The 20,363-nt window shown below is 36.9% G+C and overlaps 1 protein-coding gene across 1 annotated transcript in view; it reads left to right on the plus strand.

The window, feature by feature from the left end:
- Positions 1-20,363, plus strand: part of GPC6 (glypican 6) — a 1,080,358-nt gene that overhangs the window by 726,371 nt on the left and 333,624 nt on the right. The window contains exon 4 of the mRNA XM_060080058.1: positions 3,237-3,402. Within this exon, the coding sequence (XP_059936041.1) occupies positions 3,237-3,402 (166 nt within the window). The remainder of the gene's footprint in view (positions 1-3,236; positions 3,403-20,363) is intronic.

Below are 20,363 nucleotides of genomic sequence, written 5' to 3' on the forward strand. Positions count from 1 at the left end.
CACACACACACACACACACACACACAGCAAAGCTTTGGAATTAGTGCAATCAATAACCTTTGAAAACAGAATTAAAAAGCAACAACTGAATGCTAAGATGTATAAAACTATCTTGTTCCTTTTCTCTTTGAATATCAGCGTGACCAAGGAATCAAGAAACACACTAGAGAGTTCAACTGAAAAAGCATTTATTCAGTACCTATATATCATAATCATAATACCTTATAATGACATGCGTGTTATGCAGAGTGGTACAGGTTATAATGATGATAAAAGAGTGCACACTTTCCAAGAGATCTCAAATCTGCATCCCCAATATTGACAAATACCCTAGGTTTTATACTGGCACGTTTAGTGAGAAGAAGCAAAGCATCATGTAATACCAATGGTGAGAAAACCAAAAATCCAACAGAGTCAAAGGAAGAAATAGCTTAGCCGGCTTGGGTGAAAATAGGATAGGTCTCTGGAGAGAGGCATCAAGGTCAGGAGAGGAATTGCAAGGCTGTGAAAATCAAAACCCTACGGACAATGGTTTGTAGGACTACAACCATACCAAATAATAAAATGTATAAGAATTTGGAATTCCACATGCAGAATTATTCTCTCTGTTCTCTGAATGGTATGGGATACATGTAGATAAAATAAATTAAAAAAAAATTCTGCCCAATTGTGGATAAAATTTGGCATTTTCAACAAAATATCCTATCCAGAGAAATAGATATGGTGGCATGGATGTATGCTCAAAAGAAAAATCACCAGACTCCTCTCTTTTGTTCTCATTTTTTTGTTTTTGTTTTGTTGTTGGAAAATATGTCTTAGAATTAGTGGATACTAATACATTCTCTAAATAGTTTTATAAAGAAAGGCTAATTAGGGACTTCCCTGGTGGCACAGTGGTTAAGAATCCACCTGCCAATGCAGGGGACACAGGTTCGAGCCCTGGTCTGGGAGGATCCCACATGCCGCGGAGCAACTAAGCCTGTGTGCCACAACTACTGAGCCTGTGCTCTAGAGCCCTCAAGCCACAACTACTGAGCCCACGTGCCACAACCACTGAAGCCCACATGCCTAGAGCCCGTGCTCTGCAACAAAGAGAAGCCACCGCAATGAGAAGCCTGCGCACCGCAATGAAGAGTAGCCCCCGCTCAACGCAACTGGAGAAAGCCCGCGCACAGCAATGAAGACCCAACGCAGGCAAAAATAAATAAATAAGTAATTTTTTTTAAATTAAAAACAAAAGAAAGGCTAGTTACATTTTACTTTATTTGATTTGGACTACTTAATGTGCTAACTTTCTATTGTTGATCGGGTTAATTCAGTTTTATTAAAGCCAACATTAAATTACCAGGAAAAATAAAAATCAAAAGGTTAATATGTTATCTTGAAATGCATTACAAATAAGGTGGATTAATGGATGGGTGAGAAGGATAGACAAATGTGTGAAAAATCAGTGTAAGAAAACGTTAAATGTAGAATCTAGGAGTGGGGATATGGGTGTTCACTATAAAAATCTTCCAGTTTTTCTGTATGTTTGAAAATTTTCATAAAATTTTGGAAAGAAAATGCAAAAAAAGAAAAACATCAAAAGGGCAACCAGAGATTTCGGCGCCCAGATAGATAGATAGATAGATAGACAGACAGACAGATAGATTGATAGATTGCTTCATTTTCTGAAATAATAAACTGGGGACTTTGTCAGTATTCTTGACCTCAAACAAATAGACTGCCAAATACTTCTCCAGCAAAGATGGTTTATTCAGGATCAACAGAGAATTGCAATTTAGCAAAGGAAAGAGAGCACTTCTTTAGAGGGAAAAGAAAGTTGGGAAGGCTGTGATAAACAGAGTCCATGGCTTTTCATTGGATGAGTCCTTGCCAGGGAAGAAGAGGAGTCTTTCTTGTTCCCATTGGGCTCTGCTCTCCTTGCAGGGCTTGAGAGCTCCCCCTTCTGGTCTCCCAACTCTATTTAGTTGAGGGTTTCATTCATTCATTTTTTACAGTATACAGCAATTAAGAAAATGTTACAGAAACCAAAGCCTTGCATTAGAAACCTCAAATGTGGTTTCTAGGTAAAGGATAAAATGCTGGAGATTAGCTATGGTAGTGGAAAGTGTCCATTTATATGGAAATACCTTTTCCTGCCCCACCTTTACATTGGTGTTATGCTTTGTCAATATCTGAATGTTCTGGGCATATATTGTCACCTGGGGGCCCAGGTCTGTCCGATAAGACTCTAGCTCTCCAGGAGATCCAAATGATACAATTTAGGCTAGTCTTCAGATGGAGAGCACAAGAACAGAAACATGTAGCTACTTAACTTAAAGATCAACATTATATGGAGTCAACCAAAAAAATACCTCACTAATGTTTATATCCAGTCATGAAAAAGAGCTTTCTGTATTTTTTTCTGATTTTGGTCCACACCATTTTAAATATTCTTTCCTCTTAAAGTCAAATTGGAATTTTCAATGAGTCTAAAAAAGACCTGATTGGTTTAGAATTGATTAACCTAGGAGTATTCACTGCTTATCGTATTCAAGGTAAATAACACTTGATTATCGGTTGATTAGTAGCTCCTCTGAATTACTGCAAGCATTTCTCTTCACATTCAACATTGGATCCATCGTCCAAAGTTCCCAGAACTGCAAAGCTTCAGATTCCTGAAGAGGGTGCCTTGACAGTTCCATTGCTTCTAAGCAGGCCTGGATCTCAGAAATCCCAGACAAGTTGATATTGATCCTTTTTAAAAAGTTATGTACAAAGGAAGTGTTTCTGCAAACCTCCTTTAAAAACAGGGTCAAATAACCAGTTGGAAAATTTTCCAAAGGTGTCACATTAAACTTGAATAATACCTTCATTTTTATGGGGCCTTTAACTTTGGAAATTGCTTTCACATGCATTATCTCATTGCATGTTCTATTTCATTGAAACAGTGTCTAGGTTTTAGGGCTAAATTGCAATGACTTAGATATCAACATGTTGACAAGGACAATTCAAGAAAAATGATTACTACTATGCCAAACAGAAGTATCGACAAGGAACTGACCGACTTTAAGATCAAGTACTACAGTGTGTTAAGATTCTGATGGTTCCTTTAGCCCGCTGCCCTACTGCTGGAGGTTTCTCAGAGCCATTTCACCTTTTCTTTTTTTTCAAGGAGGAAATGAGTCACTTCTTTTTGTCTCCTTCCATCCTTCTTATTTCTGATTTTCTTTTTCTTGTCAATCAATCTCCAGGTGAGCCCGACCCCAGGCTGCATCCGTGCGCTCATGAAGATGCTGTACTGCCCTTACTGTCGGGGACTCCCCACGGTGAGACCCTGCAACAACTACTGCCTTAACGTCATGAAGGGCTGCCTGGCAAATCAGGCTGATCTCGACACCGAGTGGAATCTGTTTATAGGTAAGGAGCAGCTCAGCGGATCCAAGGACGGGGGTGTGGGAACAGCAGGTGTTCGCGGTACCTGATGGGCAGGTCCAAACTGGTGATGACTTGTAGAGACTAGGAGGATTAAAACAAACACAGGCGCGCGCACACACACACACGTGCGCACACACACACACACACAGACACGCGTGCGCACACACACACACAGCGTTTAGCAAATTATAAATATTATTTTGCATTTTTCTTTATTTTTTGTAAACCTGAAAAATAAGACTTCCTGGTCTATTGGGAAGGACAGTCCTGTTAAAGATTGTACGAGCCAGCTGTACTGAATTAGCTGATCTCTCTGATGAAGATAAAAGTAATCTTGTTGAATTTCTGGGAGCTCCTGTGAGTAAGGGACATGTTAGAAAAGAATCTTGTTTTAAGAAAAAGCCCACAGTACTGTCTCTTTCTTATTTGTAGTATCTCAACATAGTCACAGATATTAGTAAACAATTCCTTCCTTAAACATCTATGATGAAAATAACTCAACATTTTTGCTAAAATATGCAGATTTTCTTCCTCAGTCTCTAGAGAAGAATGTTTTCAGCACAGCAGCATGAAACAGCCTTCCTGTCTTTAAAAGGGAGGAAGGAGGGAGGTGGGGAGATACAGGGAAGTTCTGTGAATCACCACTGTGGTCTGGAGTGGCAGAAACCACTCATGAGTCTGCACTGCCAAAAGATATTTCCCAAATAGCTATCCAAGGATAAAAGGACAAATTTCATAGGCAGGCTTCTCCCAGGAAAATACACAGACCTTGAAAGAGTAAATGTGTTTTCTCCCCCTCTGTCAAATGGCCTTCAAATAAAAGTACTTTCAATTGCTTTTACTGGGATTGCATAGTGACAGGCAGAGTGGTGCCAGTAACAGTGGCACTCATCAGCCTCAGAGGGACTAAGTCATTTATGCAAACCTCTAAACCAGAAGGCTTGAGTAAAGTCTTCTGACATCTAAGCTTTGGGTAGGAAAGGAAAAAGATGCATCGGAATACAAAGAAACCTTAGCCCACCGTGCAAAAATGCACATTCAGCCTTGGCATCAAAAGCCATTACCTGACACACTATTATGCTTAGGAAGCCCAGAGAAAACTGTTTTGAAGTTTTAGAAAAAAGATTTTAGTGGGTAGATCCAAATGGAAGTCATCCAACAAAATCTCAGAGATCATTACAGAGAGAATAAATTGATGTATTCTTCTCTCTCCCTTCAGTGGGAGGACAAAATCCTTTTGTATGGTCTTGGGTTACCTCATTTGAGAAATGAAGGAGTTTTTTAAAAGTTAATCATTAAGGTACCTTTCTAACTCAAAAATGATATGATTCTTTGCTACGATTTTTGTTCTTTGCTAAGATTTTGGAGAGGAGTATGAATTTTTTAAAAAAAGTAAGCTTGATCTTCTAAAATATAAATTTAGATGAATTCTGGCAAAGACGCTACCTAAATAATGCTAATTAAAAAATACTCTCATCCTTCATTAGTCTACTCAATTCAAAAGGAAATAGTAATTCAAATGTATTATATTGGTATAATCATATTGTCACTTGCATATGTAAAGCCTAAACCAAAACAACTTTATAAATCATTGAGAGTGGTAAAGTTAAAACAAATCTGTAAATTAAATGCAAACTATAAATAAAAAAAACTTAAGGTTACCCAAAAAAGAACTCTCATCAAGAAATCTAAAAAGATTTACCTATTTAGAAAAACAGATAAAACCTCATAACATCATCACTCTTGAATCATAAAGATTATTCATATGGTTTGGTTGAAACTGCCATAATTCATAACACAGTTAAACTGTTTTGGTCAGCTTGCAATTTATTGATGAAAGAAGGCATGTGGATTTTGTTAAGTAGAGTAGGACATGATTAAAAATGAGAATATGGGCTTTTTAACTTGTAAGAGCAACAGTGACTTCTTAATTGGCTTTTTTTCTCAGTCCTGGCTGGGTATTTGATGTGAAACAAATCCTTATACTTCAATCAACTGGGTTTCCTAGATGCCAGTTTGATGTGAAATTGAATGTCTGGAAAATTTCATTTAAAAACTAAAGTTTGAACCCAGCCTATGTTGGAGTACCTGGTGTTGTACCATACACCTCATGGTACCTCATGGTATGTATCATGGAAGGGACCTCATGGAAGGGACCTCATGGTAATCCTACCATCTTAATATATTTCATACATCTTGCTCCCCTATCTCATTTTTATTAGTCCTAGAGATCTCTCAGAAAATTCTTCCAATTTTCTTTCTTTGGGTTTTGCTATGGCATTGAGAATTGACCACCCACCTAGACTTATAGGGCAAAATATGTTCTTACTAATACTTGTCCGGATGTGAAGTGTTAGGTCATGAATTTATCACATGAATTAGTCAAATGTGCCAAGTACATTTCCTACACAGATACATCCAAGATGAGAGTGTTCATGAATGCAGCAGCAAAAGATCAGTGAGCAAATCAGTAATTCAACAAAAATTATATATATTAGCCCTCTCTCTGATTAGCACCTGCTCCTACTGCTGCCAATTGCACGTGCTGTCTCTGTCTGCTACGTTAATGTCCTAGTTTATACATTTTTAATACATGGTCATCTAAAATGTTAACAGTGACATGCAGGCAACCACCAATAAAAACAAAGGTTGACCTGGTGGCACATTCTCATCATCTTCAATTATGAATTAATTGAAAGTGATTTGTAACGATTTAGAATTCAGTTGGTGTCTGCATCATGTCAAAAGAAAGGCACTCCACTGATAAAATGAAATGTTTTAAGTGTTCAAGTAAAAACTCCAGTGGTATTCCATTCAGTTCTGAGGTCCTGTGGGTTTTTGTTTTTGGTTTTTTTTTTTTTTTTTTTTTGAATCCTAGGGGGAAAAAAAAAATCAGGAGTTCTACTTGGGATACATTTTCATAGTCCTTTAGGAACTTTAACTCTGTTAAAACACAGAGACCCTGATCAAAAGATTCTTATTAATTAACTATTGTAAGAAAAAGGAAGAACTCTTTCCTTTTTACGTAGAGTCTTTTTTTTTTTTTTTTTTTTTTAATTTCCTGGCAGCTTTGAAGATGCTGCTAGCCCCGTTGTAGAGTACTTGAAAGCCTGGGTTCACCTCTGTTGGGAGCTTTCCCCTACTGCCTAGGAGCGTGTGGGATTCCCCAGTACAAAGCCCAGCTCAGCTTCAACCTGTACCTCCCACTTGCTGGATCCAAACCCCTGAACTCACAAGAGCAGAAGGATCACGACAGTGGCTTTTAGCAGGTTCTCTCTCTCTGAAACTATGCGGTCGGAGAAAAATGGAATTTGAGGCATTGACAGTCTCTTTCAGGCACTTACCCCCGGTGTTGCTGTATATTCACACTCAGCTTATTCCAGCCTGGCTTTTGAATGTTGCCTAAATGCAGGAGGGTTTTCTTGAAAAGTGTTTACCTAAATTAAAATTTCCTAGAGGGAAAACAGTTTGTGGGCAGAAGGCAGTCGTTTCGGTAAAGTCTTGTGGTTCTTTTGAGTGTTTCGCATTGATACCAGCATTCCACAGATAAGAATTGTTCCATTGGACAAGGGACCACCTTGCAGATTACACCTAGCTTGTGAGCACAAAAATTAAGGCTGAAGTTACATTTATATGGGTATAATAAATCTTGCTTCTACTTAAAAATCTAGGATATGTGGGAAAGTCTCCTCCGAACATCTGGTACCTTCTATAACTAGAGAATAGAATGGACTGAGAATTAGAAAGGAAAAAAAATTGTTTTTCAGTATGAGGAAGCAAATGCTGGTGAGACTAAAGATGGATTCTGTGTTGTTCTGTAATATTTTTTATTACTGAAATGCTGTAGGATACTTATTACTGTAAGTAAAAGGCAAAATGATCTCTATAGTTCCATGTAAAAGTGAGACCTTAACGTGTTTTTCCCCAACATGGGAGCTTAGGTTTTTAGGTTATCCCAGTTAGTGAGACGCTTGTACTCTTAACATATTAATTCAACTCATTATATTGAGTAAGCTAGACACATACATTTTTTTTGCCCTCAGGGAATTTGATGTAGTTAAATTAATTATAATCAACTGTGATAAAGTGTTTGACATTATAGGCCCCAAGTATTAACAAGTCCCCGTGACAATTTCAATAGGTCTAGCGAGATCTATCAGCGGTTCTTAAATACTTGGTTTATTTTTGACACGTTTTATGATCAACTCTCACCACCACCACTGCAACTGACTTGAAATGATAAGATTTGGAAAATGTGTGTTCATTTTTGTCCAGAAGAGGTTGAGTTTCCTGATCTATTGGTACCCTCTAATGAGGGAGAGATAGAAGAGCAGCCTGTATTTTTAATTTAAGCCTTTAGGCCTTGGGCACTCGTAGATCAGACAAACCAGTGATATCAAACTTTCTGGGCTTTCTTCCTCCTTTCAAACCAACCAGTTACTAAAGTCTCAAGACAGAAAACTGGCACGAGAACACAAGCAGAAAACCCAAGGTAAGTACCACATCTGTGCCAGGCCAAGAGACAATGCAGTGGGTGCTGTTCATTCATTCTCTCGTTTATTCATAAATACAGCACATGTTTGCTGAGTGTCTAGCATGGATCTTGCTCTGGTGTAAGCATTGGAGTAGAGAAGATAAGGCCCTGCCTGCTGAGAACAGGGCTCAATATATGTTCTTTGAATGGAATAAATGGAAACAAGTAGGCAGAGGAATGGACAGGAATGAAGTAGGAGGCTGTTCTGTTTTACTTTGTAAGTCTCCTCTTTTAATGGAAGTATGACTAATTCAGTCATTTAAAAAGTGCATATCCCTGTTGTTAACGGACTCTATGAGTGCAGGGATGGCAGAAACAAATCAGATGATGTGCCTGGTTCTTTCATTGTGACAGCTGCTATCAAGTTGTAAATTAGAGCCAGCCGCAAGGAAGCTGTGTTAGGTCAGTCAAAGGACTAGTGTCATATTATAAATGGCTATTTGGGGGCACGGATGACTTTCTTAGGACCTGTAAGAGTTGTTTTATCCTCAGGGTATTTAGTGAATTCACAACTTTCTATCTGGGGGAAATGTTGCTAGATAAACATGTATCAATTCTTATAAGTAAACTTGGGTTCTCTCTTTATAAAATGTACAGGACTGTGAGATGTTGCATTTCAGAAGGATATAAAATAAACACAAGGAGCTATTTCAAGCATTTGTATAAGATACTCCTCTTTCAAAGACTTCCTTAAGCATGAAATCCTATAAATCTGATACATGTTTTAGTTATAAAGAATTCCGTAGTAAATGTGATATGACTGTAGCTGATATATCCTGAAATGCCGTGTTTCAAAAACCCCTAGACCCTAAACATAGAAAATTATTTCAAGAACTGTAGCTAGCAGCAAGCTCTCAAGGCTTCTTCATCTCTACTTTGTATATAGAAGACAAGGGCCTATTCAATAATACAGGCCAGAAACTCAACTCTTAAATTGAGGAACAATAGCCAAAGCAATTATGGTAGAATCTGATCTCACTGTTAGCTATAGAACTTACTTTTGCCCTTGTGCATTCCTAGAAGCACCAAGAAAGATTAAAAAAAAAAAAAAAAACAGAAACACTTTCTTTTCTATCAGTTGAAATCTAACCCCTCTCAAACCTCTTTTTGCCTTCCTTTTATAGTCATTGATTCAATATTCCTCATTTCTCATGGACATTTATCATATGCTGTGTTCTCTCTGTAATGCTGGCAGAATGCATAAGCAGTGCTAACTACTCACTGAGAAAAATAAAAAAGAAAGAAAACAGTTGGCTGGTACCCAGCAGCCTTTCACGAGCAGCATTTGTTATCAATTTCCTACGTTTAGAAAGCGGTTTACTTCTGAACTCTGCATACGTGAAAATATTCCTCTATGGCACAATAAGGTTAAAGTCTTAAGGATGGTATAATGTATGGGGCGATTCAGCAAACACAGAGGGAGGCACTTCCTGACCTCTGAACACTTACTAATACTGATCAGCAACTCAAGGGATTCATGGGACTTGAATTTCCATTCTGAATCAAGCAGATTTTCCCATGGATTAAAGCAGGCAAAGCACATCAAACCTAAAATTACTTGGTGTAATAAACAAGCAGTCCATCTAAGGTATACAGTATGTGTTTCCTTGATCCCCAGTGCCAACTCCTGTTCATCCATCTCTTCCTTCCCACATACCCAACTTCTATACAATTTATAATTATAGTTATTCCATTTTCTACTTACTGATGACTATAAATGATATTATAAATTAGAGTTTCAAGTTGGAATTCATGGTGCAATATAATATGACACCAACCAATGGTCTGTAACATGGCATACCTATTTTTGCAAGTATAAAATTCTTTAGGATATAAAATGTTCCATTTATAATGGGAATTTCACTGAAATACCTCTCCTGCCTTATCATGCTCTCCAATTTCTATGAGAACCAGCTACAGAAGGATTTCGTTTACCAGGAGAAAGCAGAGCACATCAGAATTATTCAAAGTGGCTAGAGAATTGCCTTTGTATTTGGGATTTTACCTTTTGCTTTTAATTTACACTTCAGTTTCAGGGTTTCCTATAGATAAATGGTTTAATTTGATAATTATGTCAAAAAGTACTTGTATTTAATAATCAACATCTGATTTTACTAACATGATAGTTTTCACTGTCATGTTTTCAAGTTCAAGCTATAACACAAGATGTCTGGCTTTTGGCATGCCAAGAGAAAATATTTGATGATTCTTTAGAATGGGATTCAACAGATTCCAAGTGAAATAGATCCCAGAAACCCAGGCAAAAATCAGACACTACCAATAGCCCGGTGACATGCTTAGCAATTCTGATTTCAGGAGATAAGAGAAACATGAGGTAGAAGAAAGCGTTGTGCTGTAGAAGCTAGAAAGTAAGAAATATAGATAGGGTGAAGTTAGTGGATTGGTAAAGAAAACACTAAAACACATGACTGTTTACAAATAGCAAACTTATAACAAGTCCCAAGGCCACTGCGACCTAAAAGTCCTTCACGTGGTGACCTATTTAATAGAATAAAGGAGTGGGGGAAGTTACCTCCTGAAGTATTTAGATCACTGTAAAAGTCCTGATTAGTAGCTAAGATGAAAATCTTTATTTTAACCCAAATAATAAATCCTTGTATAATGTTGCTGTACTTTATTAAAACATCTTAATAACAGTAGTGTTAAATGAGGGTACTTGGACTTCATTTCTCAAAAACATAACATTTACATTAACATAGATGTCATTAAATCTTAAACAGAAGTATATTAGATAGAAGAATCAATAGATCCTCCAGTTGCTCTAAAAGTTCCTTTAATTCATGATTATCTCAAGAGTAGAACTGCTGATCATGTCTTAATGTTTGAGTCACTTTTGAAATTAGTTTTGATTTTCCTCAGGCTGTTTCTTTAACACTAAAAAAGTCTTTTTGAATCTTATTCTTTTCATCTTCTTTTTTTTTGTGGATTGTTTATTATGAGCAACCTCCAAGGAACCAGGGGAGAAGCCAGATTAGAAGAGACGGGCCTGTGAATTATTCTGATGGTTAAAAACAGGTTTTCATTGGTTACTCTAAAAGGGAAATGGGTATAAATATCCTTGGGAGTCATTTAAACTTTTGAGAACTTTCATGGTCTGTGAAAACTGTAAACTTGTAAGTCACTTAAAAATATTGTGTCTACAGATGTTTGGGAAGATAGCCAGGAGAGAATTTAAATTAAAATAGAGCATAAAATATGCCTTGTCCTTCAAATAACAGCTTACATATAAATCCCACATAAAAAAAAGATATGTCCTCGATTTTTTTCTTTGCATGGATTTAAATAATTTGCTACATTAAGAATTACCTTTATTATAACCTCTGAAGAAGTGAAAATTAGAAAGAGAAATGAAAAATAAGTCATTGAATATATGACATTACCCCAAGAAGAGTTATAAGTATCACATTTTTATTCTTTAAGGTGCAGGGATCTTCTAGAAAGATAACACTGATAATTAAATGTCAAAAAAAAGGGTCAATATTCACCACTAAAATATCAATGCTCAGGAAATTAACTGATTTAATGAGAGGCCTAAAAATAATATCAGATGGAATAAATAAGCTAGTAGATGTGAGAGAGTTTTGGAAGTACTCTTCGGTTGCCGGAGCTGATGTGGTTTTGAGATTGACTGAATCAGAAAGTGATTCCTGTCTTACCTCGGCCCTACATCTCTCTCCCGTAGCTTCATACCAGCTTGAAAAAGTCAGGTCTCCCAGAGGAAGCAGAACCATTCTTATGCAAAAGAGTTTGTTGACTTCAAGAAGGAGAGTATTCTCAGAATCCATGACAATCAGCTGGTGAGGGCAGTTTGGAGCCCTTGATCTTATTACTTACGGATAGGTCTCCTGATTTTCTAAATTCAACGTCCTAGACTTCTTTAAGATTAGTTCTTTATCTTTAACATAGTTCAGTGCTCCAAATTCTTCTGTGTTAACATAGTCATAGCAATGTATTCCATAGTCCAAAATCCATGTGCAACACCCAACCAGATGGGAAAACTGCAATCACCGATAGTTATAAGAGTGTTAGGCAGGAATAATTCTACAAATACCAATATACAGTGCACTTTGAAGGTGTGGATCATGCTAGGAGCTGACTTCTAGAAGGTAACTCCACAAAGTGAAATATATATTCATACATCCCTTCATTCATCAGCCTTGTAGTATTTTCTGTTGAATTGCTGTGTCTGAATATAAAACATTTGGCAAGTTCATGGTGACCCGATTTAATATATGCCTAATACTACCATTTATTGGTTGAAGATCCAAATCTATACTCCTCAAGGTTGTCCATGAGAGAATGAATTTTCAAGTGTGTCTTGCTATTTACCTGCAGTTATAGTATCCAAATTCTAAAACCATGAGAGAGTTGTAAGAAACTTTATTCCCCTTTTTGGATGGTTCTGGGTTCCAGTTGGAGAACATGACATGCGTACAACAATAGCTAACATGTATTGGACATTTACTTTCTATCAGGCAATATTGTAATCTTTTTACACTTTTCATCCTTACCACAACCCTATTAAGTGGTCAATATTATGATTTCTATTGTACAGATAAGTGACCTGTCCAAGGTCATACAACATGCAATACCAGGATTTGGCTTCAGAGCCCAGGTTTTACTGAGTGTTTAGGAAGTAACTCTTAGTCTCTGGCTATATGGATTGATGGGTATATTGGGAGAAATTGAGTATTTACTCTTGCCAGCACTGTCCAACAGGATTTTTTGCATCAGTGGAAATAATCTAGGTCTGAGCTGTCCAGCATAGTATCACTAGCCACATGTAACTATTGAGTACTTTAAGTATGTCTAATGAGACTGATCAACTGAATTTTTATTTTATTTTATTTTGATTAATTTAAATTTAGTCACATGTAGCTTTTGAGCACTTAAAATGTGACTAATATGTCTCGTTTCATTATTTTAATTTATTTTAATCACTCTAAGTGGTTAGTGCTTACTCTATTGGACAGTGCAGGTTTAGACCATTAAAACACCTATAATTTCCATCACGTGGCTCAGCATCTGAATATGTCCAGTTCTCTTCAAAAAGGTGTTTATTGATGCCTTTTTTGTGCTTAGATCAAGACTGGGCATATGGTGGACACAAAGGAAATAAAAACTCTACTACCCAATCCTGAGAAATTATAATTTTCCAAAGAGATGAAAAGTGTGCTTTCAAAGTGGGAGTTTAAGTGAAGACCACGTAATTGCAAGCAATAGTCCTTGAATCACTGCATGAGTTTGAATCCTGACTCCACCATGTATTATTGTGTGTGACTTGGCGAACATTATTTAACCTTCATAAATCTCAGGTGTTTTCTCATCAATAAACTGGAGATAATACAACCCACCTCTTAGCTTTGTGAGGATTAAACTAGATAATATATATACATACACCTGAAGGATAAGACATGTCCACAAAGGTAGCACTGAAGGAGAAGCCATGTGGGTTTCTGTTCAGGTAAATAACCTATGAAGGTATGAGCAGAAAATAGAAAGTAGGGAATAGAAAGCAGCAGAGTAGGCAAGGAGACAGCGGAAGATCAGGATACTAGAATCATGCATACAAAAGAGGTAACAAGGGCAGGCTGAAAACCAAAGGAAAAATGGTAAGAGGATAGTTAATCAGGAAGAATTGAAGGGACAAGATTAGAGAAAGTGCACCTCATCATGAAAGCTTCTTCTTATGCCTGTTTCTGGGTTTGCCTTAGCTCCTGGGAGGCAGAATCCATCCCAGGAGAGAGGACCTTGCTCTTGCTCAGGTGAATAAGCACTTGGTGACACTAAGATGAAAAAACAGTGGTGCAAAGGTAAGAATAAGCATGATGTGCTTAAGTGCTTGTGAGGAAACCAGGCAAGCTGAAATAGGCATGCTTGCTGGTGTGTACTGGAAGGTAGGATTGGTCAGGACTGGATCGTTGAAGCTTTGAAATTCAGGCCAAATATTTGACTTTCTTTTGTCTTGTAGGCAATGACAGGTCACAGGGCATTTTTATCCAAAGGATGGCAGGATCTAAGCAATAATCTGGCATCCAAATAAAGGATGGATAAGACCACTGGTAGTGAGACTGTCACCTAAGCATGGCATGGAAGGAGAAAAGAAGACAGCACTAATGATAGAGGCGAAAGTAAAACTTTAGAGGACTTCATGTCTAAATATAGACAACTAAATGTAGAGGGTAAAGAAAGAAACACATCAGATCTAAGATAAACATGTGAAAGAAGGATGGTGCTGTCAGCCAATAGAAAAGCTAGCTCAAGATATGGCAAACATGGATTTCTTCCATCTATTTAGTGCTTGTTGGACTTGAGAAACAGTGGTCCCCAAAATAGGAATGTCCAATTGGATGCTGAAAATAGTAGTGTTTTATGTTCCTAGAACAGGAGACAGGGGTGCCAGGAACCATTGGAGGGCTTCCACTCCAAATGATTCTGTAGCCAAATTCCCTAATCAACTCTGTCAGATTGTGTCCTGAATCCCTTCTTGTGGGTACAACACAGGTGCCTGCATGTTCTCACCCTGTGAAATTATACTATCTTTACCCCTAAATGTTAAACATTTAACCGCCTGCTCATCAATATGAATTCTCAGAATGAGCCTTTATCTGTACTCCCCAACCTCTTTAATCAAGTGTAGTTAGAATGTCAACTGTGTAAATATGTGAATGCTTAGCGGGATGAGTCAATGGAAACATGCCTTGATTGCTCCCCAAGATATATTTTCTCACAATTCAGGAACCCCTTGATGGTCATATTTATCATATATATTGAGATTTTATCATTGCAGTCAATCCAAGAGGAAAGTATTTTCTATTGGCTTTGACTTTTGCCATCCTCAATGCATGAAATCTAGGGTTACTTTGTTCATTTCTGGCCAATGCCAAGTTCTGAATTTCATATTGAGGCATGGAATTTGTTAATTTTATAAAAACAAAAACTTGCCTCTAGGGCATTCATTTCCATCGCTGGCAAGAATGCCATGTATTAGAAAGCAGCCCCTTCATTGCATACCATATGACACAGCTGTCACCAAAACTCAACTTGTAAGGACCAATGTAATCTATTCGTTAGTTTCTGAACATGGAGTCCCCCCAGGAGCAAGACAAACACACACAATGCAGCTTTTGCAATGCAACATTGAAGGAGCAGTGAGATTTTTTTTTTTGAATCTCATATTGCCAAGTTACTGATTTAAGAATGCCCTAGAGTGTAAATTATTTCTCCAAACCTCTATAATGACTTTTGTCAAATGCCTTCTGCTTAGCCCATTAAAGGTGAAAACCATGAAATATTATTTGATTTGTAACCCAAGAAAATGCCCTAAAACCACCTGTCCCTCTTTGGAAAGCCGCCAGAATAAAGTGAGAGTAAAGGTCGCGTCTGAGAACAATAATTGGAGGTTGCAGCATGTGGCTCTGATCAAAGGTTGAGCCCATGGCTGCATGCAGGCTTCCAGTCTCTTTGGGAGGATTTCCACTTTATTTTTCTTAACCCACATAGGATTCCTGGGTTTTGAGGTCAACATTTCAAATAGTTTAATAGTGGCCATACAACATTAAAAAAAAAAAAAACTGACGATGAATTGTGTTGAATAGTTATTATGTTTTCCTTTGAATTTGATTTGGAGAAGCTGATTTCAGGATGCATTTAATTTCCATGTGGAATTGGTAGATATTAAATTCCACTTCTCCTGAGTGCCTCGGGTATTTTTTAAAAATCACTTTAATTCTGCTGTGCCATCCATCGATACCTATACATTTCATCAGTGATCACTGGGCATCGGATTGCTAGTGTTCATCACAAGCTTGTTAAATTAACCTTCAATGTGTAAGACAAGAAAAGTTGAATTTAAAGCTACATCCGGGCATTTTTTAAGACTCAGACATTAACAGCTTGGAAATGCAAAGTCATAAAGTTTAAGGATCATTTGACGAATTGATTATAAGATAAAAATCAAATTATTTTATCTGAAACTTCTTAATGTGGCAGAGAAACATGAGCGATGCTATGCTGGTTTAGGAACGCGCCCGTGATCGTTCCTGATTAACTGTGTCCATTTATACAGGAATGTTGCAGTAATCTATACTAATTGAGAAAAGAAGGACATCAGCATTATATTATCGCCTTCTAGAAGGCATTCGGGAACTTATTTAAGATTTAGGCTTGACTTTTTATTGACTACTTATTGGCTGTCAGGTAATATTATATCTGATATTTTTATACTTTAAGAAATGAGCCATACTTAGCATGTCATTTTTGCTTAGAGTGTTTCTTTATTTCATTTAAGTATCTTAACATTCTCCTGAACATACAAGCTCTTTTGGTTGATCATTTAAAGAGACATTTTTAGCTAAGCCTTTAGTTGAATGAATAAAATTCCAAATTAGAGGATCTTACATACCAGGGGTATGTAATATGTGTATATGCATTAAGCTTGACAAGTGGGTTTTGTATACCAGAGACTATGATAAAGAAATGGCTTTACAAATGGTTATTCTCCAATTTTGATCTGCTTGAAATCGAATTATTTTTTAACATTTATTTTGAAATAATTTTTGACTTACAGAAAAGTTGCAAAAATAGTATAGTTCACATATACCCTTATTCATTTTATCCTAATGTTAACAACATACATACATAACCATATAGTACAACAGTCAAAACCAGGAGGTTAACATCGATAAATAATTATAGATATATTGATATACTATATATTTATACTATACTACTTATACTATACTATTTATAGTATATTGATATACTATATAGAGATATACTATTATTAACTAAACTACAGATCTCATTCTAATTCTACTAGTTTACCTTTTTCGTGTTTCAGGATCTAATTCAGAGTCCCACATGCATTTAGATGTCTTCTCTTCTCATTCTCTCCCAGTGTGTGACAGCTTCTCAACTTTCCCTGTCCTTTATAATCTTGATACTTTCAATGAGGACTAATCAGCTATTGAGCAGATTTATTCTCAAATAATATTTTTTAATGTTGGGGAAACATTTTTATTGTTTCCTAAACTCTCATAATGTACCTGGACTTCATCACCAATGTTTTCCTATAGTAGATTTCTGAGAAATAAGTAGGAGCATATGAAGAGTACTGTAATTACTGCAATTATGGAAAAGTAATTTACTGGCTGTATAAATTGAACAGATTTCAAATAGAGTGGATAGGCCATAAAAAGCGAGCAGCATATTGAAAATAAATATTTTGGGAGCTGGGAAATTGCTGGTTAAATGCACATACCAAATGTAAATATTTTGCTAACATTTGTATAATTTAGTTTCTTAAAACTAAAACCATAAGGATTTTTTTTAATTAAAAAAAATCAAATAGGTGTTCAGACGATCAAATGTTTGCAGACATCATTCTTCCTCTTGTCCATCTGGTAGATATGAGACACCTAAAAGAATTTTCATTTTGTGATAACTGGGTTAAAATTACGCCAAAAAAACAAAAACAAAAAAACCTTGCAGAATTCTTTCTAAACTTATAATTAGTTAAAGCCCATTTAGGGATGATTCATTGTGGAAAATGGTGAAAATATTTAAAAGAGGTGGGGAGCATGATAGAGGAAAAGATCAAGAAATCTGTTTCTAGAAAGACCTAAAGTAAAGCCCCAACTCAGCCACTTGTTAGTTGTGTAGAAATCTATGGCCTCCAGCATTCACAGGTTCTTGTGCTAAAACCAGGTGTTTTTCCAAGAAAATAACACTACCCTGAGGTATGTCCTCTGCCAATGCCATGTTCACATCTGCTCAAGCAAAACCTCCCAAGGGGCCTGTAAGCTTCAGAAGAGGATGTCAATAACATGAATTACCTATATTAACCTATATTAACAACAGCAAGTTCTTCTGCATTATTTTATTTAATCATCAAAACAGTCCTAAGAAACAGGTGAAATTATTGTCCCCATTTTACAGAGCAGGAAAGTGAGCCTCAGAGAGCTCCAGGTCATACTGCCCTGAAGTGGTGGAGCCAGGGTCCCAGGCCAGGTTTGTCAGAAGCAAAGCCCACGTTTTTAATGGGTAGGCTATGCGGCCCACCCAGAGGAGTGCCAGAGAAAATAGGTCGGCTGTCAATCACAGACATAGAATAACTGGTCTCCACATCCCACCCACAGCAATAACTATGAACTCACTTTTTATTTTGGTTTTTGATCAAAAAATAACATTTATAAAATGTTGCACACAGGCCCCTTAACCTTTCAGCTTAGATAAGATGTTCTTCTGAATTATAAGACTGAAACCTGGTGGGCTACATCACTTTGAATGTTTGTAGAATTACTTATACAACACTATACTCAGCCTGATCAGCAGTCTGCAGTGAAGTCCTTATAGGAACCGTTTGGGTTGAGCTCACTACTGAGCTAATTATGGAGATGCCCTGGAGAAAGCATCCCACTCTATCGTGCAGGGTCCCCTTTAATGGACTTAAAACAGTCAGGAAAATCTAGTTCCCAAACAGCTATTTTGATTTCACCTGATGGAAAATGTAATTATCGTAAACAGTCACTTTCCCCTCATTGCTTTGACCCACCGACGTTCAGAGCAGCCCACCTTTATTTCATGTAACATGAAAGTTTTATTATTACATCTTATCTGTGGAGTCATCTCATGTTTCACTTTTCTGGATTTCGCTTTTATTAATGTTCTTTCCCTGTGTTTCTCTGTCCATATGCCATTTACGTCTGGCTTTCAACAAGGTTAAATTTTAAATAAACCTGCTCTACATCCCCTTTGGCAAGTTGCTTAAGATTTCTGGATCTTGGTCTTATTAGTTACGAGGTGCCTCCTTTCTTGGATGTCAGGATAAAAGTAATGTGTGTAAAATATGTAATGTAATGCAACTTGGTGATAAATCGGAACTACAAATTGCTCACCCCTGAGAAGTTTAAGGACTGTACTTCTTAAAACAAGTTTAAAGGTGAGAAAGGAACTTAAAATCTGTAGTGATATGAGAGAAAATATAATTCTGAATTATTTTATTATTAATCTGTTTAAAGAGTATTAATAATCATAAAAGTCTAATTAGGAGCCCAAGTACTAGAGAAGCCGCTGCAATGAGAAGCCCGTGCACTGCAACAAAGAGCAGCCCCTGTTCACCGCAACTAGAGAAAGCCTGCACGCAGCAACGGAGACCCAAGGCAGCCATAAATAAATAAATAAATAAATAAATTTATAGAATAAAGTTTTAAAAAAAGTAAATATTTATTTACAAATTCCATATTACTGAATATTCTCAAGACGTGTATTAAGTCATACTTAAATGAAAATATAAGAAGTTATTCTTAACTAAAGAATGCATAATGATTATATGAAATTAAATGGCTCTTCTTTAGAGCATATAATTGTTCTTTTTTAAAAATGTAGAACAATCTCATGCATTCTGTGCCACAGTCAACATAGGTTCAAGGAGATTTTTGCCTCATACTGTAGTTTCAGTGCACAGAATTCGGGGCTGAAAGTGATATAAGCTATAAGAACAACTTTTAATGTATTTTAGAAATTCTTTAAAGTTTATATTTCTTATAAAAGATGTTATAAACACCATGAATTATATAAAACATTTTTTATTCAACATTATTTGATAAATATCTAGAGTGGAGTTCTACCAAGCAAGGCAATATGAATAAAAATATGAATAAGACATGGCACCTGTACACCAAGCTCTCAGTCTAGGGGAGAGAGACACATAAATAGTTAACTACAGCATCACGTTAATCCTGCTAAAATCCAGCTACATCTGTTGAAAATGCTAGAGCAAAACAGGTGGGAGTGATTAATGTTACCTAGATGAAGGCAAAGCAGGCTTTTCAAGGGAGGTGATATTTGAACTGGGTCTTGAAATATGAAAGGAAATTGACCAGGCACTCAGGCCAGCTTGTGCATTGCAAGCAGAGTGTGCAACAAGGGCAAAGAAATGGTGCAACAAAAGTGCCTGACTTGTTTTTAAAAATGGTCTAACTAAACCACAGAGTGCCTAGGTGGGTTGGCAGGTGAGGGGAAAGGGAGAAAATGCCTACAGGTATAATCATTGAAAAATTGTCTGGGCCCAGGTTATGAACCATCTCATGTGCTATGCTCTGGCGTTGATGTATTTATGACATGGAGATTCAAATGTATGCTGCAAGACTGGGAGACAATTAACTGTGCTTAAAATATATCAAATCCATGCCCCTCCTTTAAAACTTCTCTCGGTTCCCCCTGCCCTAAACCCTGTCAACTGCTGTGTCTCTCCGTGTCTGCTCCACAGAGTTTAACACTTAAGTAGTACTTATTTGTATAGGGTGCTTCTTTTTCATTTGTTTCATTTTTCCCCCGTCATCCTCTTCCACATCCAATTTTAAGTTTCTTGGAGGCTTATCTGAGT

Source organism: Mesoplodon densirostris, chromosome 17, assembly GCF_025265405.1.
Source record: "Mesoplodon densirostris isolate mMesDen1 chromosome 17, mMesDen1 primary haplotype, whole genome shotgun sequence".
NCBI lineage: Eukaryota > Metazoa > Chordata > Mammalia > Artiodactyla > Ziphiidae > Mesoplodon > Mesoplodon densirostris.